At 37.4% G+C, this 24,328-nt stretch overlaps 1 protein-coding gene across 3 annotated transcripts in view; it reads left to right on the forward strand.

Annotated features, from left to right (window-relative positions):
- AUH (AU RNA binding methylglutaconyl-CoA hydratase) overlaps positions 1 to 24,328 on the forward strand; it is a 113,300-nt gene that overhangs the window by 20,285 nt on the left and 68,687 nt on the right. For 2 of the 3 annotated variants that reach the window (XM_071424740.1, XM_071424738.1), the window contains exon 4: positions 23,780 to 23,866. The exons of the other annotated variant lie outside the window; for it this stretch is intronic. In XM_071424740.1, the coding sequence (XP_071280841.1) occupies positions 23,780 to 23,866 (87 nt within the window). The remainder of the gene's footprint in view (positions 1 to 23,779; positions 23,867 to 24,328) is intronic. 3 annotated transcript variants of the gene reach the window in all.

A 24,328-nucleotide genomic window follows, 5' to 3' on the forward strand; every position in this document is an offset into this window, starting at 1 on the left:
TCTGATATCCTTGTATATATCAACTTTCAGATTTCTGTATCTCTCTGTAGCTATTTTGAAGTATATGAGTTTTTCCTCTGTGGTTGATGTGTGTACTAACAAATGCATTAATTGCTAGTGGTCTTATCTTTAAAACTTGTACTGGGCACGTCTGGTTTAGAGTTCACTTCCCACACAGCAGTCCATATGGTGCTGTGTTATAGATTGATGACCAGAACAGTGTTGAAAAGATGCCAGTGTTTTATAGTTGTCACTGAATGCGTGACATCAAGGTCCCCTATGCTTCTCACAGTGCCAGTCAGTCAGCTGAAGGTAAGCAGGAGGCTGGGGCGGGCCACAGCTGGCACAGATGATGTGAAGTGAGCAGAGCAGAGGGTAGTCCGTAACATAGGAGGTCATACTCAGCAGTAAAATTGGGTAGTTGTTTTTTTCCCAAAGTAGACCTTGTTCAGGACTGGAGAGACATTGGTCTGCTGGCGGGGAATGGCTGCTTTTGCCTAATTTGTTTATTTCTTTTTTCCCCTTGTGCTTATTAAACTGCCTTTATCTCAACCTGCAAGGTAGGTCCCCCTCTCCCTCCCCACTGCTTTTGCTGTTCTTTTCATTTCTCCATCCTGCTGTGTAGTGGGAAAGCAACTGAATGTGGGCTTACCTGCTATCCAGAGTCAAGCAGTACAAAACTATGGATTTGTATCACATGAAAAATGAAATCTGGAGTCATTAGCTGGGTTAGTTCCAAAAATGTCCTGTATGGTTATGAATACCAACATTGCTATCATGCTACTGTACTCATTTTAGTTTTGCTAGAGGGATGCTTGAAGTCACTTTAAGCCTGTTCTGACAGGTGTTACAGCCCAAGAGGGTTATTCTTTTTCTCCATTCTATTTTCAGAATACAGTGGTGAATTCTTAATTAAGAACTTAGTATTTAGGGAGGTGCTCTTTAGCTATTTTTAATCTAAAAGTACCATTAGCACTCTTCTGGTAGAAACACGGGTTTTGGAAAAAGATTATTTCTGTACTTCTAGCCCTTCATGGTTAGCAGTTAGAGAAATTCTGAGATGATTTATGGGTATTGTTATTCTCACTGCTTCACATATTGCATTTTTTATCTTGGAGTCTGAAATTGTAGCACCTTAGAATATTAGACACTGGATTATGTATTTGAAATATATTCCTGAATCACAAAATATTGTTTGACTGTCTTTCTTAGTAGACTTTCATCAGCAATGTGGTTTTGCTTTAAGCCCTTCATTTCAAATCTTGGAATAGAGAAAAAGTTGTCTATATTTAAGATACAAAACATTTAATTTTTCACTTTTTTTTCCTTTTTATCAGATCTCTTGAGAGCTGGGTTAATATCATAACTGGCATTAAGACAATCCAGGAACTTTATCTTTTCAAATTACTTGCACTTTCTGTAATAAATACATTTTTAGATTTCCAAGACAACTTTGCATATTTTGAAATAGAGTTTTATATAATTGCCTGGAAAACACAAGAGGACTGTGTTAGGTAGAATTCTGTCTTTTTGTAATAGCATGTTGTTCATGGTTTGATGATGATTGTAACGGGTTAGTAGAGCTGTTGAGTGATTGGCTGAGTCCAGCAAGATCCCTGGAGATACTTAAAAGATGTGTAGATATGGTACTTAGGGGCATGGTCAAGGTAAATGATTGGACTTGATGATCTTGAAGGTCTTTTTCAGCCTAAACAATGCTCTGATTTCATGATACAAGAGCCATTTTGACATGATTATGGTGGAGGCTAACTACTTTAGTTAATGTAATTTTCACTGTTCAAATCTTAGTTGAAAAGAGAACAATGACATGCTCATGGATCAATTTTTTTCAGATCTTAAACTCACTTATCTGTGATCCATATACAATGGTTTAAAACTTTGTGGTTTTAAAAGGACTAAAACCATGTGAAGGTCATTTTAACCGGAAGTTACAGATTATCGATTAGCCCTGATCATACTAAATTGATAAGATAAATTTGGCGAGGTTCTGGTAAATGTGTTTGTTCTTACATGGGAACTTAGCTCCTCTTTATTTCCATTATGTACTTCTGAGTATTTGACTTTTCACTGCAGTGTCTAAGGTCCAAATCTGTTCCATAGATATTAAGTCAAATCAAGTAGTCACTTCCATCTGAAATGCTCATTTCACATCTGCGGGTATTTGTCATGTTGATTTGTGAGGAAAGGATGCTAGTTTTCTTCACAGTTTTCTGAGGCAGATTGTCACAGTGCATTGTATGAGTGAAGTAATGCCTTTTTTCTGGAATACTAAGTGCCTGTGGCACCTGATTTCTTCACTGGTGAGGGAACTGAGCCTGCTTAGACATTTATATCGTTGGCAGAGAAAACCCGCTGGCAAAAATAATCTGATCTCATGTGCTTGGTGGTAGTGTGCTGGAAATAGAATACATGTGCGCAACACATGGCAAAAATAGTTATTACATGGTAAAGAATTCTTTCCCATTTTCTTTTGAAAAGAGTGAATAAAAGTGACATGGAGCAGAGGTACTTAGACATATGTGAATCTATAAATTTTCATCCTAAGGCAGTTTGCAGCAGTCAGTTTCACATCTGCTTTTATAAGTGACATAGAATTGGACACAATGCAGCTATATATGTGTGCGTTAATTGCCACAAAATATGAAGAAAAACTTCCAATAATTAAATTGTTTTACTCTCTTCTCTTGTCTTGGCCTGCAACTGACACTTGTTTATTTTAAGAATACCTTTGTTATATATTTACTGCAGTAAAAGATTTTTTTTTGTAGCATCTTAATTGAATGTGTAGCTCTTGAAAGCTGAAGGAGAAAAAAGCAACTGGATTTATATAAATGGAAAATGGAGTTGCTTAAATATATATGCAAGTGTAACATCACCATTATAATATGTTCATGGAGTGATTCAAGAAAATTAGAGTAAAAGAAAAGTAGAGACCTGTCCATACTGAAAATGGTTTGAATTTTGTATGTAGATTTTTATTTTAATGTGCAATCTGTGGACATTTGTTTTGAACATTTAAAAATTTAATAAACATTAAAAAAATTATTTTTAAAAGTAGTAAAGGTAGTATGAAAATGAAGAAATTCTGAAATTCCTATTTTGATTTTCTCCTTCTAAAATTTTTACATTTTTTCCTAGTTAAGCAGTGATTCCCTGTGTGTGATTAATTAATAGGAGTACATGGGTGCTTCTCTTTATACAGATCGGGTGACTCTTTTGTTGTCTTGCACCAAATTTATACAACAAGTTAGAGAAATGCTGTGACTTCTAGTCAGATCCTGCCTGTTGTAACAAAATGCAGTTCCCCCAAACATATTTAATGATAAAAAGCTGCATTGATACTGAAGTTGGCTAAGAATGGACTTCTAACACAATTTGAGGTATTAGAAAGCAGGCATTCGTTATTGCAGGTCTGGACACATTTGGAGGATTTTTCCTCTAACTGAATGTGTGTCATGAAACTTTACAACGGGGTATTTATTCCATCATGATCATACATATTCATTACAGCATACTTCCTAGGTAATACATAAACATCACTTTTCCTAGAACTAATTTGCATGCATCTGCCTCCTACTGGAAGTTCTTTTATGATCTTAGAGGCTCGTCCAGAGGGGTCTCTGGTCCTCATAGTCACTGGGTGCCCCCAATGTTGTAATGACTTTGCTTTGAACTTCTCTTAGGTCATGCGCAGTTGTTTCTTGTTACATAACTTTGCCACAAAAACCACTTCTGTTCCTCATTATCTGTTTGTCCACTGGGTTTCAGCTACTCGGTTAGCATCCTGTAGGTCTGCTTTTATATTCTTTTATCTAATTTCCTAGTTAGAATTTTGAGCTTTATTTTGCAGCTTCCAGGAACTGAAAATTTCTATTCTCTGTTGTCTGTCGGCAGGTAGATAATTAGTAGTCTAGAATTTCTTTCAGCATCTTCCAATCTAATGTCATAGTTCATATTAATAGTGAAGCATCAGCGTTTTGTAGGATATAAGAAAATTAGATCTAAAATAGTATTTTTTTTGCGTTTTTAAGATTTGTTTGTGGGGTTCTTGTCACCAGCTGGAACTTAGTGAATGCATATGGATGGACATAGTTTTTAAGTGATTGAGCTCTGGGTGCAAATATCACCCATCTGTATAATTTCTTAAATCCCTTCAGATAGCAGGTAATACTCCCATGTTGGATCTCCTTTTCTTTTCCTTTCTTTCTCTAGAGTAATTTGCTCACAAGTCTGTTGGATGGTCTTTCATAAATAGAAGAGAGCAAATATCTCTGAAGTACTTTAAAATAACAAGTCCTTAGAAAATAGAATTCAGTTTGCAATATTGGTGCTGAAAATATATTCAGTGGATGGGAAATTTTGCTATTTACAAGCTCTTTGATTTATTTTTCTGAGTCAACCTAAAGCCTTTGGGGACACTGGGAGTAAGGGGAAGTACTGATTGTGAACTGCTTAACTTGGTGTACTGACAAATAGAATTGCAGCTGCTGTTTTCATGTCTGAGTTTTGTGTGAACAAAGGATAATTAAGAGATGTTCCTGTTCATGGCTCAAATACTTACTTGTCCTTAGTTTCACACAGAAGAGCATGTTTTACGGTGTAGAATGGGAAGACTTTGTCCTTAAGTGCTGTCCCAGTATTAATTTGAGCCAGAGATGTTTCTGCAGGAATGCCAGCCATTTTAATGTTTTTTGGGTTTTTTTTTAAAGTTCAAGATTTAAGTTTTCTGAATAGACCTAGAGTGCCAAAACTGAGCTCTGTATCTTTAACCCAGAAGATGCTTCTTCTCCCATTTTGGTTTTCTCACAAAAATCTGTGTTCTTCTTACCTAGTTTAGCTTGAAAAGATTTCTAGTCAAACTCAGTTTTCACCTCATGCAGTCTAAGGCCATTACTTCAAGTCTTCAAGTTTGTTTGCAGTCTGATGTATGCAGAGAACAGTTACTTGGTAATTTGGGGACAACAGTTTGGAGACAACAGAATGTGATTATTGTTGCAGATATTCTTTAGAAGGTGTCTGTATTTTCATAAACTGTATGTATTATTTACCAGCTTCTTTAAATGTTCCACTGAAAGTATCACTTGCTGCATAGCAGCACAGAATTCATTGTCATTGAATCGTGACCTGTGGGAAGTTTACAGCTAATATACCATCATGACTAATACAGATCATTGCGGGGAAAAAAAAAAAAAAAGAGATACAGGGTCAAGCCTGCAAAATCAAGAGAAGGAATGAAAAGTAGTGTAAAAGAAGAAAAAGAATTTAACTCATGTCATTGTCTGCATTCAAGTGATCTAGCAGTTCAAACCATGGTTTTTATCAGGAAAAATTCCTTCTTTTTTAAATAGCATTTATGCTAGAATACTGACTTCAGGACTTCTTTAGAAGAAATTCTTTCTCTTCCACACAGCACACTTCCTCCTTTTCTGTTTACAGCTCATAAAACTGGGTGTGCTGTCAGTAAACTATTTTTGTAGGTATTTCTAATCAAAAAAAGATAAACCCATCAGTATCAATTCCTTTTAATGTTAAAACCCCTTATCTGCCATGCTCAGATGTACAGTATATGCAAAATATTTGAGTCAGTCATCTGTGATAGTGTGAAGAAATGTCTTTTTGTTGATTACTGAATTTACTAGAAATCAAAGTTGCAAACAGGTTGCCGAGAATTTTCGGTGTGTTTGTAGTTTTGTTTTTGAGTTGAAAGGCTTTGTAGTATTTACTAAGAATATTTGGTCTGAATATTCATTTAAGGTCTGAAAAGAAAGATGAAGAGTCTCACCATTTGCAAGTTTTGGGAATGTTTTCTTGTGAATCAGAAGACAGAAAACTGTGTGTCAGTTGTTATTAAAGGGATTAGATGTTAGCAGACTTTACTGCAAAGCTGTTGCAATTTATACAAATGAGATATGGTACTACATTAACGCTATTTTTTTCAGTGGTAGTGTTGTCAGAATAGCCATATATAATTATTCTATTAAGTAAATTAGTTCAAATATTTTGTTTAAAAAAACAACTTTGGTGCTGATCACTTCAGAGGATTTTGTTTTGGAAGATGTAGTATTAATAAAAATCATGAGTAATAATTGTACCATTAGTTTGGAGGTAAACAGTAGGGTAAAAATACAGCTGTTGTGGTTGTCTAGCTTGAACTTTGCTATTCTGTATAAGAATTCAGTTATGTTTAATGTAGAAGTTCACCTAGTAAAGGAGGTTGAATTTGAAAATGAAGAGTTTTTTGGGGAAGTTAAAGTTGAGTTTTCATACTACCACAATGACTAACGAAGTACTCAGTACTTCTGTAGTGCTTGTTGTGGAAATAACGTAGAAATGTAAATGTTATAGGAAAAAGCTATACTTTTTTTTTTTTAATAAGAAAAAGCTCTGTGTTGAACAATGATTGCCACATGCATTGTTTTTTATTAAATGCTGATATTTATCTTTACTATGAGGTGAGTTGTAAACTCACGATCTTGTCCTGTAGCTGGGATATTTTATAAGATATTACTCTAAGCTTGGAGCACACAAGCTTGTCATGATTTGGTTCTTTTAAAGGTCCATGGTTGGGAGTCCTAGCAACTTAACAGCTGATGTTCACTACTGCTACCACCATTTTCTCTTTGTGGATCTTCTCCATTGATTCTTTATCCATCTGAGAGTAAAAAATTATGCAGCCTTTGTGCTGGTCTTCTGGTAGTCCTGATTTGTTAGCCTGACAGAAATCAGTAGAACTGAGACATAGTACAGAATCAAAAAGAATGTCTTAATTTGCTATTTGGAAACATGTAACTGTCCTATAATTGTACTTTTCCACCAGGACTGGTGTTGTGGTTTAACCCCAGCTGTGAGCTTAGCACACACAACTGCTTGCTCATGTCCTCACCAGTGGAATTAGAGTGAGTTGGAAGAGTAAAAGCTAGAAAACCTATGGACTGAAATAAAGACAGTTTAAGTGGGAAATGAAAAGAATCACAAGAAAACGAAAACAAGGCATTCATTCACCACTTCCCATGGACAGGCAGGCGTTCAGCCTTTGACTGGAGAACAGGGCCACATCAAGTGTGACAATGACTTGGAAAGAAAAATGGCATCGCTGCAAATGTTCTTCCTTTCCTCCTTCTTCCACCACGCTGTATATCCTGAGCATTATGTCATATGGTCTGGAATATCCCCTTGGTCAGTTGTAGTCACCTGTCCTGGCTGTATCCCATCCCAATTCCTGATGCACCCTCAGTCTCCTTACCAGCATGGCAGTAAGAAAAGGCCTTGGGTCTGTGTAAGTCCTACTCAGCAATAACAAGAACATCTCTATATTATCAACTCTGTGCTCAGCACAAATCTGAAACACAGCCCCATTCCAGCTGAAAAGGAAAAAAAATTAACTCTACCCCAGCCAAAACCAGCACAAGTGGTCTATTTCATGTTTCATGTAGGAAACTTTAGGAAGTCCTGTTGTAAAAGGAGCTGTAAGAGAATAGGGACTGGGGAGTGACTGGATGTTGGAAGTTTTACAGAGAGAGCTAGTTGGTGTTTGGGAAAAAGTTGACTTTATTTTTAAGAGATGAGTTCTGTATCTTTATAATGATTCTTTTTTTCCCTCTTGCTTCTGCAAGTGAAGATGAGTTCAGGAAACACATGTGAGGTGTAAACTGTCTTTCTTATTTTTGCAGCTGAAGAGGTTAGCAGGAGGAATATTGCTGTGTGTCTAAATTTAGAGCTGGACACACAGGATGGAAAAAGAGCCGTCTGACTTTAATCTGTGGCTGGTCTGAATTTTCATAGGCTGGTCTAAATTTTCATGGTTGGAAGAAGATTGTCAGCCCTTTAAATATGAAGTTAGTTGTTTATATTAAGGACTCCTGGATTTTAGGTGGAAACCTGTGTGAAATAGCACCTGGGCCTTTCAGAAAGTCTCAAAATTCAAAAGCTTAAAGGAAAAAAAAATTAGGCAACCACTTCCCCTCTATCCCTGAAGTTGTACCTTTGAAATATCCTATTTAGGAGAACTGATATAGCAGATAGTGCTTTAAATATGCTGATCTGCGTGTAAATTATTGCAAGATATATAAGATAACTTACATAAATGGAGCTGTAGTGCTGCCATTTTACCACAGGGAATGTTTAGGACTGGCATCTTGCCACAGGCTTAAATATATAGGAATTGCAGACATTTTGTTTGTTTTTCACAGTTGAATGGTTCTCAGGAATGTTTCTGTGACACAGAGGGCATATGTGCAAAAACTGCAGATATCAAGTCATGCTAATAAATTATGATAGCCAATCTTACATGGAAGAATATCAATATCCATTTTGGCTTAAAAATCATATATCCGCATTTAGATAACTTAAGGAATACACATGAAAAAATTGGCTTTATTAATTGAAATTATTTTCTTATGTAGGAAATATACGTGGCAGCCTTCATGCCAAACTGTTTTTCCATCCACTAAAATACTGCAGTGAGCATTTTTCCCATTTTGTTTTGAAATTTAGAATACAGCTTGCTTTTTATTATCATTATATGTAAATGCATTTTCCTCTGTACTCAGTTCAAGTGTGTTTGCAAAGATTTGTGTCTGTACAAGTGTGCAACAGGATTGGTGGTTGCTCTTAAGTAAAGCAAATGGCTACAAGTTGCTCTTAAGTAAAGCAAATGGCTACAACTGAAAGCGGATGGTTACTCTTCAATTATGAAAAATGCTTTAACTATATATTGTGAACTAATTTCTTAGAAAAAGTGATATTTAACTGGCAATTATGAAAAATATGTTTTAATCTCCTTAGTATGTGTGTGTAACAGTACCAAAGGCTGAGAGATAACCCAGTTAGATAGGCATAGGGCCAAGGTCTATGTTTTCAGCCAGTGACTGTTTGTTTATAGCTCTTTGGCACTTCAGAGCCTGATCTTAGTATATTAATTCACTGTTAAAGCTGAATTTCATGTTAGCGCTATGGTTTTACTTTTTTGGGTCCTTATGTGTTGCATACTCAAATATCTTCCTAATGCCCATGAACATATGTGCCCTGACTTATATTAGTTTCAAATAATTTTGGATCTTTGCAAGTTGCTGACTTTCTAAGAATTTTGTGCATGTGAAACATTAAGTTCCACATACATTTATGTAACTTTTGAAGTTCTCCATTCCATTTTATATGAGATTTTAAGGACTTGCTTAGTATTTTGTGGTATATTAATGATTTTTTAACCGTTGTATTTTTTGTTTCCTACCTTTGTTGAAATCATTACATGGTTTTTGTTTTGGATGGGACAGAGTTAATTTTCTTCTTAGTAGCTGTTGCAGCACTGTTGTTTGGATTCAGTATGAGAATAATGTTGACAACACACTGATGTTTTGGTTGTTGCTAAGTAGTGCTTACCCTAAGCCAAAGGCTTTGCAGGTGCACAAGGAGCTGAGAGGGATCACAGCCAGGACAGCTGACCCAAACTGGCCAAAGGGATATTTCCTACCATGGGATTTCATGCCCAGTTTATAAACTGAGGGGCAGTTGGCTGAGAGCTGCTGACTGCTGTTGGGATACAGGCGGGGCGAGTGGTGAGCCACCGTACATCATGTGGCTTTTCTCCTTGGCTTTCATTTTTCTCTCTCTTTTTAGTTATATCAGTTGTTATTGTTGTTATCATTATAAAAACAATTATTCTTATTTTACTCTCATTATTTAATTGTCCTTATCTCAACTCTTTTCCTGATTCTCATTCCCATCCCACTGGCAAGGGAGGTGGAGTGTGTGAGTGGCTGTGTGGTATACTTAGGTGCTAACTTGAGTTAAATCACAACAGAAATGCACTAAGATCCAAGTCATGTTTGCTACATAGAAGTGGTGTTCATGTCTGTTTAACTTCAAATTAAGAAATAAATATAAAGGAAAAATTAAGCACGAAAACATGTGAGAGTTTGAAGAAACTTAGAATAAATTGTGAGATTTATTGTTGATAATAAGTTGTGAGATTCTTTCCTCATTGCAAAGTTTCAAGGTACTCTGCAGCATGGGCAAACTTAATGTGAATCTTATTTTTTTATCAATCCTTAAGGAATTAGAAAACAAACCAAAAACAAACAAAAAGTTACGCAAAGGCAGGTCTTAACAACAATACATTATTCTTTTACAGATTGGTCATTGAGAAAATGATCTTTTGATATAAATTTTACCTGTTACATGCACATTTGATTTCAAATCTAAATATAAAATTTCAGAGCACAGAAAATGTAGAGTAAGTTGTACTACTTTGTAAGATCTTCCTTTTCAGTAGTACTCCTAAAAGAAGCTGATCATCAGAAGCAAGTTGTTAGCAGTTCTTTGTTTAATAAATATTTTGGTATATTTTTTCACTTTTCATCCTTAACTTTCAGATTTCTCTCTGAAACAATGTTTCATTTCATAATGTTCTGAGTTTGTAACTGATTTAGGAGTATTGGTAGAGTCAGTTTGAATCTAAAATCTTGAAAATATTTAGAAATACAATATAGAATATTTGGTACACTGTAAGTTTATTTTGCATATTCTTTACCTTTTAAACATTTAGATTTGAATATTCATTTTTAATGGGGAAAAAAAAATCCTGTCTTTTAATCTCTTGAATGCCCTTTTTGTATTTTTGGAGAAGTTGTTTATCCCTTGGAAAATGGGACAGACTTTCAAAGCACTCAGTTGTCCAGAAATATGTTTAGGATGGAAGAAGTTCAGCTGCCAGTTCAAAGAGTACCCAAAAAAAACTCCTGTAGGTATGTTAGTAACAGGTGGCAAGAGTAACAAAAAAAACTCCTGTTGGTATGCTAGTACCAAACATAAGGTTAAGGAAAAATGTAGGTCTGCTGCTGCACAGGTCTGCTTAATTATGGACAGCACAGTAAAGGTAGAAGTAATTCCATTTTCTCTTTGCCTTGGTCTGCATGGGAAAGTTCAGGTCCCAAGCTTCTATGCCAAGAAGGAGCAAAACACTGTTTGAGTAGAACTGAATTAAGATCCAGCTGTAGCAGTTGGACCCATTCACATGAACAGGATTTGGTGGGATGCATCTGAATTTGTCCACCATCTATCTTATTTGAGAGGTCATTGAAGGCTTAAGTGACTGGAAAGTCAAATATTGTACCCATCTACAGAAATGAAAATTTGGGAAAATACAGAGCTGTCGGTCTCACTACATTTTTGGGGGAAGTTGTAGAACAAGTGTTTATGGAAGTTTTTTCCAAGAATGTGAAAGGCAAGAAAGAAAATGGTGGGGAAAACCCAGCTCAGATTTACCAGGGGTGAATTGTGCTTTACCAACATGATGCTTTCTGTGATGAAACCACTTATTCTGTAGATGAAAGAAGAGTTATAGATGCTCTGTACCTTGACTTTAAAAAGGCACTTGACATGTTTGTCCCTGCTATTCCTGTAGACAAGTTGGTAAGTTGCAATTTAGACAAATGGACTGTGAAAGGTGTCTCATCTCTAGAGATCAAAGGGCAATGTGATGTTAGTGGCTCAAAGTCAGACTGTTAGTGGTCCTTGGAGTGGAGTTCCTTGAAAATTGATGCTGGGTCTCATAGTGCTATTTGTAAATACTTTAATGATAGGACTGAACCATCCCTGAGTTTGCAGATGACTTTAAAGTGGGAGGAGAGGAGATGTCTGGGAAGGAAGAGGAACCATTCATTCTGAGAAACCTTAAGAGGCTAAAAAATTGGACTGACAAGAATTGCATGAATTTTAACAAAAATAAATAGGAACCGCATCTGGAAAGGAATAGGCTTAAGTAGCAGAACAGGCTAGGAACACACTGGCTGAGGTATAGCTCTGCTTCAAAGCACTTGTGGGTTCTAGGGGACAGCAAACCTAATATGAACTAGTAGTATAATACGGCATAAAGAAGGCAAACAATGTCCTGGACTGCATCAGGAAGTCCAATCATCAGTGGATTAAGGCATGTGCTTATTCTACTCAGCACTTCATAGGCCAGCATAACATGATTGGAGGTTTGGAGGTTGCTGAGAGGGGAGAGATAACTGGTCTTCCTGTGCCAGGTAGATTCAGAAAAAAATACTGTATTTACAAGGGTTTATACAATGACAGAAAAGGCAGTAGGCTCTAGGGGATATCGTGCAAATAAAAAAGAAAAAAAATCAGTGTAAGAAGATTAATTAAGAGTTAATCATATGAATAGCTTTCCCAGAGAAACGGTGGAATCTCCCTTGCCAAGAGTATTAAAAACTTGGAAGGACCCTGGACAACCTAATCTAGGGCTGTGCATTTGATAGATGTTTGATAGAAGTTTGGGCCAGGTCACTTGTAGAGATTTTATGGGAGAAGATAAAAATAAAATCTCCAGGTAAGACTTGTCTATTATTCTGTGAAATAGGTGATTTTTTTTTTGTTATTTTGTGGAATGTGTTCCAGAATGTCAGCAGTTTCCTGTCCTTAATTGAGCAGCCTGAACTCTTTTGTGTTCAGGGTTACAGTCGGTAATAGCTCTAATAGTTACAGATTAATGGTCTGAGTATCCTGAGTTTGGCTGAGCTGGAGGTATAATAAAGCCTCCGATTTGGCCCTATTATAAAGCAGAGCAATATAGGGCTCAGGAACTCAGTCCCCGAGTGGGGACCGGGTGCCCGAGAGCCAGGCTTAGCTCAGGCTGAATCGCTGCGGGGCTACCATCCAGCAAGCATGGTGATTATCAGCTCTATAGTGATTGCAAGCTCTCAGGATTTCAGCTCTGCTTGCGAGGTAGTGGTGTCCCGGGCTTGAGGCTGCGGCAGATGGAGAGGGAGGAGAAGGAGAAAGGTGCAGGCTGTTCCACGGAGATGGCTTTATCTGGGGAGGTCAGTGAAGGGTCTCTGCGTCTCTGCTCTTCTTCTTCTAACTAATGGGGTACAGTATGCTTCTTTTATAGGGTTGGATAGAATCCAAACTTAACCAATGGTAAGGGTTTAGGGGTATCCATAATTGACCAATAGTAAGGGTTAAAGTAACATGGCCTTATAAGGTTACAGAGATAGGTTATGGGGCGGAGGTCAGGGAAACAGGAATTTTCTTTTGCTGTTTCAGTATTCCTATTGTTCATATTCTCCATGGTGCTTTTCTCAAACTTATGGGGTTTACTACAGAGGTACAGTGGAATTACTACTGGTATGCATGCATATATTGTCAGCAAAGCGTAAAATGTTTTACTTTTATGTGGGCAAAAAATTTCAGTAGTGACTGACATTGTTTTGCCTGTGATTTGTCAATCACATATCTTTACATGTAGAAAAATGTTAGTTGAAAGCAAAGTAAAATTCATTAATCTATATGGCAACATTATTATGATCAATTTTAAATTATGCATTTATGTGTTTTTAAAAGGATTTTAAGGATGTAAATTGGAAGTATATATCAACAGAATAATAGTCATGACTTACTACTGTGTTAACAAAGTTCAACTTGTGTTAGACTTGACACTATCTTTAAATAAATTTATTTGTCTCATTGTGGTGGCTAGCAGCTGGCCTGGAGGCCTCACAGTTATAGATAACCCTAATTATATAACTTGACCAGTCTAGGCCGTTAGGAGCCAATTTAGGCCGATGGGGATGCAGACAGCTATTGGCCAGTAAGCCGAGTGGCAACTAAATTCAGCCTATCAGGGATAACTTTTGTGGGCTTTTGAAAAATACATAAAGGGAACTGCACTCAATCAAAGTTGTCATGTAAACCTCGAGTGTCGTGTCATGTGTCCGTCTCTACTGCACCAAGTGGTGATCCTGACATGATCAGTAATAGCCAGGCCGTGGGGATGGCGGTGGAGATGGAAGCCCAGCAGAGGAGGGCAGCCGGGGAGAGCTGCCAGCAGCAGCAAAGGTCCAGACCGTGTAAACAGAAAAAGCTTCTGGGGACATGGGGACAAGTTTCTACTGAAGAAAATGCTGTTGTACAGGTATGGACCCTCTTTTTATGTGGACAGGGGATAAGATACATATATGAACAGGCTCTACAAGCCTTGCTGTCGTGAGCCATGGAGTAGACACAACTGATAAAGACTTTTTAACAGCCTATTGGCTGGTGCTGGACACCTTAAAACAGATGAGAGCTGCAGCGGAGGTGCTGCAGGCACTGCCTGCCGGAACATCCAGCAGGGGTGGAATGGCGGCAGGAGTGAATGCCATCTTGGGTGTGCTGGCAGAGAGGAAGGGCCCGAAGCTGAGGGGGAAGCTACTGTTATCCAAGCTCCATCTCCCTGTGGCTCTGCGTTCTATGCCTCTGAAGCTCTCCCACCAGTGCCACTATCAGCAACATCTGCATCGGGCATGGGTTCGCCCAGGCTGTGACTGCCCGACTGCTACCATTGGCATCAAGCATGCAGGCACCATGCCCAAGCTCACCTGTGATGTGGCCGCTGGAGCCATAGGAGCCTTGTTTTACACCCCATGTCACCGTCAATCTGCTCGGCATGTCCCTGCCTGAGGCGGATTGGGTACCCCAGCCACTGCTTGGTACACCCACCTGCAGCTTTGGCGTGCTGGTGGAACCTGGAAATGAAGTGGCACCGAGCAGTGGAAGTGCTGACGTGGAGCTACATGTGCCCAAACCCTGAAGTGCTGGCGGGAGGTTGCTGGCACCCAGAACCGTGGAACACCGCATTCTGCCGTGTCCACAGTCAGGGCTTGGGAAGCCTAGAGAACACTGAGGCAGCCAGCACCGCTGTCAGTGCCCGAGGGGCTGGGAGACCCTGCCGGCTGCGGGCAGCCCCAGGGACCAGCAGAGTGGAGCCGCCTGCCACCAAGAGTCACCGTGGAGTGGAGCCATGTGCCACCAAGAGCCACCCCTGAGCAGGCAGTGAGTCAAATTGCCTAGCAAACACTGTCTACAGCTGGAGCCCAGCACAGAGCTCTGAACCAACCATGTCTGCGCTGAGAGCCACCATCCTGGGAGGGCCCAAGAAGCCAGTCCCATGCTGGGACAGGGGAGTGGGGCATAGCCAAGCTGTGGGAGCTGCAGGTGGTGCCTTCCCAGCCTCTGCAGCCTGCTGTGGCCTGCTCACCTGTGGTGGTGCAGGTGCCTGATGTGCAGGGTGGGCCTGGAATTACTTACTGAGTTGGGACGCTCAGGAGGAAGGCTCCTTTGGTGAGGTCTTCCAAAGAATTGATAATCGGACATGGCAAGGCAAGTGATTACCATAAAATTCATAGCCAGGAAGTTTCCAGCATTAGAAACACACAGCAACAACCAACAGCTTGCTCAGCTAAATTTTTAAATGCCTGCCATTACGGAATTTAAGGACCATGTCTTTGAGTTGTTAACTACTATTGACATTTGCCAAGTCTTCTTTGATATTGGTATAAAGTTTGAATTAACAAAAACTACCTAGATTTGATTATGACCTACACAACTCTAATGAAAATCTACTTTATTAAATGTGAAATTATCTTGCAGCATTTAACTATGCATGGGAATAACTTCTGAAGATTCTGGTGTTTCATTCTGCTAACTAGTTTTAATATTTACCAACTTAGAAATAAGGTAAAGGTTTTTAAGGGTGCCTTTTTGGAATTGGTGTGAGATCTTGTCAGCTACAGATTCCAGAGAGGGATGTTGTTAAGTATACTGATGATGCATTTGCAAAATTTAGTAACATCTGACAAAATTGAAATTAAAATCTGTCACCTTGTCTCTTAAGTGTGTATTCTTACTGAACTTTAAGCTCAATGCCTGGCACACACAGGGATCCAGCCATAACATATTATTTAATATTAATTGTGTGCATTCCTTTGAATATTCATAAGTTATTTATGTTAAGAAACTTTTTCAGTAGATATTAATAGAGGTTTGTTTTTAAGATATGTTAGGGAAAACCTCCCAGCCAAGGTCTTGGCTCTGGCCAAGCCATGGCCCTGGCTGGCAGGGGATGTATGCCATCAAACCCAGGAGTTTCTGTCCTAAAAATGAAATGAAGTCATTTTGAATTGTACATTTGGGCTTATAAAAACTTTTTCAAGGTTGGCTTCGAGACCTTTCCCAGGAGGGGCCTTCTAAGTCCTTGCTAGGAAAAGGGGTTCCCCAGCTATGGCAGACCCTGGGTGATGGTAAGCATTTAGGCAATTGTAGGTATTTTTGTTCAGTGGTGCTTATTATTTTGCTGAAAGTTTGTTTTACGGTTCATAATGGGATAGGTGCCTATTGTCCTGAACATGCTTCTGAATTTCATAGGTTGAATTATGTTGATATTATTAATATTTATTATTAATAACATCATTCTCAACAATATGATAATCATTATATTAGAATTATTAATAATAGTAAATTAATAAGGCTGAGAACAAAAGTGGATACTGATAACCTAAAAACATTTAAGTGGCACTGTATAGGAATATATATTGTGATTGACTAGTGCTCACCAGGTCAAGGCCTGCATGAGCATTGAAACCTTTTAAGTGACTCTATTAAAAAACCTATTGTACTCCAGCCTGACAGCCAGCATTCATCCTGGATGTAAGTCTAATACTTCTTAAAGGTTTATCAAAAGATACCATAATCCAGTGAATTTTTTTATCAGTGAGGCTGACTAACAAAATTTTACCCAAAAGTCACATGTATTAATCTTGGTAGCCCAAACTATTTATTGTAAGCTGCTATCATTAACTCACCTGGACCAGACTGTGCAGCTGAACATGCATGAAACAGCTGCCTTGACACTGTTACCTGTGAGGAGAATCTCCTTACCTATAGCACTAAAGCTGAACTGAATTTTTACAGTAATTGCCTTAATTGTCAAAGAACTAAAACATCAGTGGAGTTCTGATATGTGAACTATTTTCTCCTTGATTGCAATGGACATCATTAACTATTTCTTCTCTTTGGTAGACTGTCCATCACAATCTATGCCATCAGCAGTGAATCTCTCAGCCTCAGCAAGTTCAGATCAGTAAGAACCAAATGTCAGATAAATTAATTGGCAAAGTTTGCAGTGGGCAGCTCCTCAAACTCAGTTAGAGGAGGTTCACTGAAAACCATGAAATTATAATAATTCTGGTTAAATTTGAACATGCACTAATGGTCTGCATGCATCAGATGTGCAGTTGCAGAGCATCTATTAAATGCATCTGCAAAAGGTAATTGAGAAAGTAACAAAATTGTCACTGAATTTAAATTCATTTCAGGGTCTGCCCTAATGTTCTTAACATATAACTCCCTTTTTTTTGTGAGAGCTACAAATTTTATTGGGAAAAATATGCCAGTAAATTAATGTGTCTTACCACTACAGATAGGGTCTTTTACCTGAACTTAATTCAGTCCAACCGGATTTATGTACCACAAATGAGTGCTAAAGACAGCTGAACAATGTCACAATGCATGTTTAAAAGAAACCAGGCTTTACTAAACAGCAGTTACGGAATTATTTATATAAAAAATGGAGTAGGATGGGAACATCTAGTGATTTCTTGTATGAGCTCCTGGAAAGAATACAAGAAAATGTAATTACAGTAGTAGCTAAAAGGAAGACATTGTTGAGCATGCCCGTGGCAGTTCAAAATGCATGTTTAAAAAACAAAGAAGGGGATGTGTGGGGATGGTATATACTCCCATGAGAGCCTTGGATGTTCTTAAAATTCTCAATCATGGCCTAACAAACTGACTGTTGTCAGGTGCAGGATGTTGTCAGCAATTGTTGAAAAGTTTGCCTATTGCTTCACTTGAACCTGAAGAGTCAAACTGTTTAAGGACAAGACTAAGTAGAAGGATATATAACCTTGATACAGCAATTTGCCTTTAACTTCCTACGACTTCAAGAATTGGGCATTTAAAAGACAGGACTGTGTACAAGGATACGTATTTTATAGTGGAAACAAGACAGCAATGCATTACCCCTGACAGTTTTTTGAATGTTTTCTCTGACAGTTGTTTGAGTTGACTTGTTTGTAACTTAAGTGTGTGGAATTAGGCCATAGATGTAAATATCCTGGGGCATACTACACTGCAAAGCTGTGCTTGATGGCTCCCGGACATGCTTGTAAAATCTTTTGAAGGTATCTGGCATAAACCAGTGGCTGGTAAGGTTAGACTTGTCGTGTTGGGTACATCATTATTCTGTACATTGTGCCATGTTTGTCATCCAGTCTGCAAGGGCCCTGTAGAGGAAGACAGATGCTGCCTTTGTATTTAAAAACAAAAAGGGGGAACTGTGGTGGTTAGCAGCTGGCCTGGAGGCCTCACAGTTATAGATAACCCTAATTATATAACTTGACCAGTCTAGTCCATTAGGGAGCCAGTTTAGACCATTGGGGATGCAGACAGCTATTATTGGCCAATATGGCAGGTGGCAGCTAAATTCAGCCAATCAGGGGCAGCTGTGCAGGTTTACAAAAACTGTATAAAGGGAGCTCAATAAAAGTTGACTGTTGTTGCATGAACCTTGAGTGTCGTGTTGTATGTCCGTCTCAACTACGACATTTCATGAGGTACTTTGGTTTTAAAATTGGGAGCTAAGTTGTCCTAAAGAGACTTCAGGGCTTAAAACCTTTATTTCTGAAGTTCTGTGAAATTTGGAGAAAAAGACATGGATAATTCTTTCTGGCTTTGCATATATGTTGACTATAATGTTGTCCTCACAAATGTATGTACAGCTTCCTCTTGAGGTGTTTTTAACCTCATAGAAGTTTATTGGCGTTCTACTAATGATTTCTTGGATTTCTTGGGATGGCTTCTCTGGAAGTTGCACACATCTGCTTTTAAATAAAGATATTTCCATGTACCTTAATGGATTTGTTTTTTGTGGTTTAAAGTTAATCTATAATGTATGTCAAAGTTGACCCTTTGCCCTCAGTATCTTATTTAGTTCAGTATGTGTGGAGAAGGATGAATATTTATTTACAGTCTGCTTAAATACATTGTGTGGGAATAAGATGTGGGTTCATAGGAATTCATAGCATTTAAATCAGTGAGGTAGTGCATGTTTTGTACTTCTAGCTGAAAGCATTGTAAGTTTCCTTCATAAAGTCCTTAACTTGTTTGAGTGGATTGGTGATGCCTTTGTGTTTTGCTGTTTGCAGTGTTCTTAGCTTGCTGACAAGATACAGAATAATAGGTTATAGTATGCAAGACAGTATCTTCTGATATTCCCCAGTGTCACCTCCTTATTGAAATTTTGTTGTATTGACAGAACTAGTTGATCTGTCTTTGGTAAGATCAAAGGTCAAACTCACAATAACACTGCTGTGCTAAGAATTTAATGCTTTATTCTACCAAAATGCCTATGTATGTGTCACTTCCTTTCCTCTTCCCAGACAAAAGACAATTCAAGCACCTTTTAGACACTTGATAGAATAACTTCACTGTTTAATTTTGGTGTGCCAGCTTTCTAAAAGACCTACTTTAATACAAATTATTTATTGAATAAAGGTAAATTCTTTAAGTTTCACATATAAACCATTACTTTTTATGCCATTTTCATTTAGAGATTTTGGGGTGTGTTCTGTAAGTTGCATAGAATAGTCTGTACAAGAAGATTTCTAGGCATTTGTATTTGGAAAGTGAGGCTTATAGTTGGAATGTATTTTACAAACATAACATATAGATTTTCAACAGTATATAAATTCCAATTAGTAAGTTTGTAAAAATATCCATATAAGGCAGGACGCATGGGGTCAGAGTAATCACTATAAAAGTTAGTTTCCTTTGGTGTGTTCTCTGAGTTAAAAGCCATCCTTGTCATACATATGTGTACGTGGAAAATTCTGGTGAATAACAACAATATCCCTATCTTGCTGGTCTGCCCTTGGCTTTCTCAAATAAACATTTTCTCTGGCATCATTGTGAAGTGGAAGTCAGGCACATGCTGCAATAATTCTCTCAACTGACAGTGTATTACAGCCAAGCATTGAATAGCCGAATATTTGAAACCATGCAAAAGAGAGTTACTATGACAGGGTTTTCATATTTAGGGAAAGTAAGGTAAAAAAGGCAAACAAACTAACCTTCCTATTTTCTTCCAATATAGGAGGAGGAAAGTGAGAAAGTGATGGATCAAATTCCAGCAGAGATTTTTCTTTTGGATTGACCAACCTTAATACAAGTGTAGGTAGTATTTAAAACAGTGTGCATCTTCCTTACATCAGTTTCAAGAATTGATCTGGAAAGACCAAATCACAGCTGACCACTAAAGAACTGCTGTTTGTACTGGTATTTTTCAATCATAGCTTTTCATTGGAGGTCATCAGGAAGGTTCTCTTCTACCAGTTTGCTGTGTAAATTTTGAAGTGATACTTCTGTGAATTAAATTGATTCAAGAAGTGTTTATTCACAAGTGGCAAGTACCTGCTAATATGCTGTAGGAGGGAGTGGTTGATGGTACTGTCAATGTAGCCTTTCACTGTGGCACTTCTCTTTTGTCCTGCAATAGCAGCTCGTAATTTGAAAATGGCATTTCACAATCTTTAAAATGCAGTTCATAAAATGCTGGGAGCAGTGAGGTGAGAACTGGGGAGCATAACTCCTAAAATCACAGCTTCTGTTGTTGTTCTGAGTGGATGAAAATCAATTAGTGGGACAAAGCATCGAGATACCAGGAAGCTTAATATGGGGAAAACAATGATTCATGCTCCAGTACAAACCGGATGGATGTGGGGACATAATTACAGTGTACCATCAAAACTGCAACAGTTCATATGCCTCCGCTCCCTGATAGCTTGGGTTTGCTCTTTTCCTTCTCCGGTAGGAAGTCTTAGAGTTCTGTGTCCAGTGTGGCATGAAGGAATGGACACACTGTAGAGTTGCTGGAGTCATTTGGGAGTGGATGTGGGGGAGTGGATAGGTCATACTGTCCACAGCTTTCAGCTGTGGCCCATAGAAAAATCACAGTTTTGTTGTGTCAGACCTTTTGTGGTTTGAAAACCTTAGCTACTTTGTTGCTCTCAGCAGTTAAGCAAAGACTATTTTCAGCTACTTTGAAGTAGAAAACCTGGGGTCATAGGGGGTCTTTGGTTTTAGTAGCTAAGACAGAAGAACTCTCTGGTTCAACTTGGGTTCTCCTTCATGGCTAGCTTCAGAAACAAAACACTTTCTACTGACTTAAAAACAGATTTTGAAGAAATATGTGAACAGTTCTTTGCTATGTGGGTCAGAATTCATCAATAATTCTTTGAGCAGTCAAATCTTATAACAGGAGCAAAAGTGTTAAGTTGGTGACAGTTCTATCTCCTGTGACCCAGAGGATACCAAGGCATATGTTCTTTTGGAGTGCAGTGAATGGCTTCTGACTAAAATTCTTCCCTCTGAAAAAGCTTCAGTTGCTATTACTATTCTTTGGAGAGCTAAAATAGAAAAAGGGCTACCAAAAGGGCACTTTCCATTTCCTTGACATTTGTGAGGGAGAAACACATAAAAAAAGGAAATGTTAGTTTACAAAAGTTGATTAGGGCACTAAGATCAGCTATGTACTTGAAATTTCTTTACAGTAGTCCATATTGTTAATTTTAAATTAGCAGCTATATTTTAATCCATTCCTAAACAAGTTTTTTGTTAAATATTTAATCAATTTATGTAAATGTTTTCAAGGAAATGTATATTCTAACTGACGGAAGAAGTCTACAGTGTATTTTTTGTTTTAGAAGAGTTGGTTTTTTTTTGGTTGAATCCATTTTTCTATGCATATATTCTAGTCTGAATAAATCAAACCCTAGAAATGGCTTTAATCTTATATTGACAGAAGATTTTCTTTGCAGTAATGCTAGATATTTTCTTTAATATCTAGATATTGAAGAAATGCTAGATATTTTCTTTAATATGTTTTTCAAGGGAATGCCCAGTGACTAGGATTTCAGTGTGTGGAAGTTTTGAGTCAGATTGCACAGCCAAAGAGGTTTTTGTACATAAAGCATACAGTTTCTTACATTAGGCAGTGATTTGAAGAAAGTTGAAGAAACTAGATCCAGACTTTAACTGATATCAAGTAAATGATACTTCTTCATTTGCATCCTTGCTGATGTGACTTCTAAAGCAATTTACCATTTAGCTTCTTAAACACGACATTTCAAAAGCTCCTTTTAGCTCCAGAACTCTATATGCAAATGGATTTGTGAAAGTTGCTTGCAGTTTTATTTGATTTGGAGTTCTATCCAGATTTATGGGTGCAAATTTTGTTTGATTTTTGGGTTCCTGGCAAGATTTCTTTATGCATTGATTGTGAATTACTAAGTTAACAGTTGCAATTTTTCTGCAGTGCAGGCTTGACTGTAATAATTCCTGTTTTGTACTGTCTGGTCATCTGGCCTGTCCTACTGGCTCAGTTGGGGGCACATTCTAGAACGTTGTTTGGAAGTTTTTGGCAAAGTGCCTGGTACTGTAAATAAGCTTAACATTAATTAGCAGGAAATATGCAAATGCAGCCAGGACTGATGCTCCATTGTTTTTATATTGACATATATAGAAGGAGAACAAAAGTCATGGTTAAATGAGAAGCTTTGCTATGGCAGAACAAAAAGGAAAGATGTAGAGCTGCATTATGAGACATGGTACTTTAAAGCAACAACTGAATGTCCATCAGAAAATGTCAGATTGAGATACCGATTTTCATAGAACTAGCCTAGAGTTTTTTAGCATTACAACTAGTGCTGTCAACAAAAGTGTGTCTAAGACTAAGTTTGATGAAGAGGGTTAGGATGGCCTCTCATGAGTTAAGTCCAGAAAGTTAGAAGGTGAAATGAAACCTATGACTGCATAATTTAAAATTCTGAGCTACAGTCTTCACTTAATCTGGGTTCAGCGCATTTTCCTGAATGGATAGTATTCTCAGGGTAGAGAAACATAAACCTTTTTTTTTTTTTATTGTCTTTTTTTAGCCTTTTCAGGCATGCAGAGAGACTAGCTCAATAGGTTATTTTTTACCAAATGGAACAAATGCACACTAAGTTGCCTTGTGACTGTTTCACTTCTTTAGAGAATAAATGTGTCTGTGCAGGTTTTGCCTTTTTAATATATTGTTCATCTATAAGAAAGATAGACTTTTATATTTAGCTATTATTATTACTATTACTGTTAGTTTTTTTTTTAACACACTCATGAGAGAAAATGTCAGCTTTTTCTATAAGTGGGATTTTGAAAACACATTTGTGTCCATATCTATGCTTATTAAACAAACTTCATTTTTATATACTCCTGAAAAAATAGGTAAAAATTTTCAAGATGCAGCTTTTTTTTTGACAAAAAATGATGGTATGTAACTTATTCCAAAATAAATATAAGTAAATGAGTGGAAAGTGAACTGAAAAATTGGTCCACCATAGCATTTTTATTTAGATATATAGTCTGTTGATGTAAAACCATGCAATGTATGTACTGCATAATCTACCAATAAGAGAATAACAAGAGTACAATATGAAAAACATGTATTTATCAGACTTTGAGACATAGTTGGGAAAATAAATAGTATAACAGATGAACTATAAGCATAAATGCTACTGTTCATAAACTATTTTAATAAAAGAAAAAGAAATGTCACTGGGAAGAATACACATACTGAAAATATTTTTATAATAATTTAATTTTTGTTTGTTTCATAATTTATTTTTGTTTGTTTGTTTTGGGCTTTTTGGTGTTGTTTTTGTCTTTCCTTGATAAATAGTTCATATTTTCCTTGAAATCTGTGGAAAAATTATATGACCAATTTAAAATTCTTGTTTAGAAGTAGACTTAAAATTTTTTATAAGTGAAGAAATATTTTACTTTTTAAAGTGCATATACAATGCTGTTTATAGTTTGCTAAAGATGTATGAAATGTCACTTACAGGTGCTGACCTTAAGGAAAGGGCAAAAATGCACTCAAGTGAAGTTAGTTCTTTTGTTTCAAGAGCAAGAGCAACTATTAATGAATTGGGTAAGTAACCTCTCCCTTGAAAAATGTTATTGCAACTTTAACCTGAGAATGTTAGATCAGAAAAATGACATAAACCTGCATAGTTAGTAGTAGAGTATCCCTAACTATGTAGTATCACATGACGATCTTGAATTGGAAAGAATCCATAAGGATTATGGAGTATATTGATGAATATGAATCATGGTGCATTTATTCCTTTAAAATGTTCCAAGTTGAATTAGACTTTTTGAAAGAATGCTAGAGAAGCTAAATCTCAGCTGAAATAGAGGTGATTTGCCCTGCTGTTTCCATAAAGGACAGATTGTTCAGTGACATCAAAGTACTTTAGAATTCAGTTTTTACTGTTGCATTCTTGTGGTTTCTATAATTAGTACAGTCTAATATATGTTAAGCATCAGCTACTGATACAAACTTAGCTACTAAGGTCTTTAAAAATTTTGTTTAATATGTTCTGGTGTAGTA

Source organism: Agelaius tricolor, unplaced genomic scaffold (genome assembly GCF_023055355.1).
Source record: "Agelaius tricolor isolate 1412-34295 unplaced genomic scaffold, bAgeTri1.0.p SCAF_4, whole genome shotgun sequence".
Lineage (NCBI taxonomy): Eukaryota > Metazoa > Chordata > Aves > Passeriformes > Icteridae > Agelaius > Agelaius tricolor.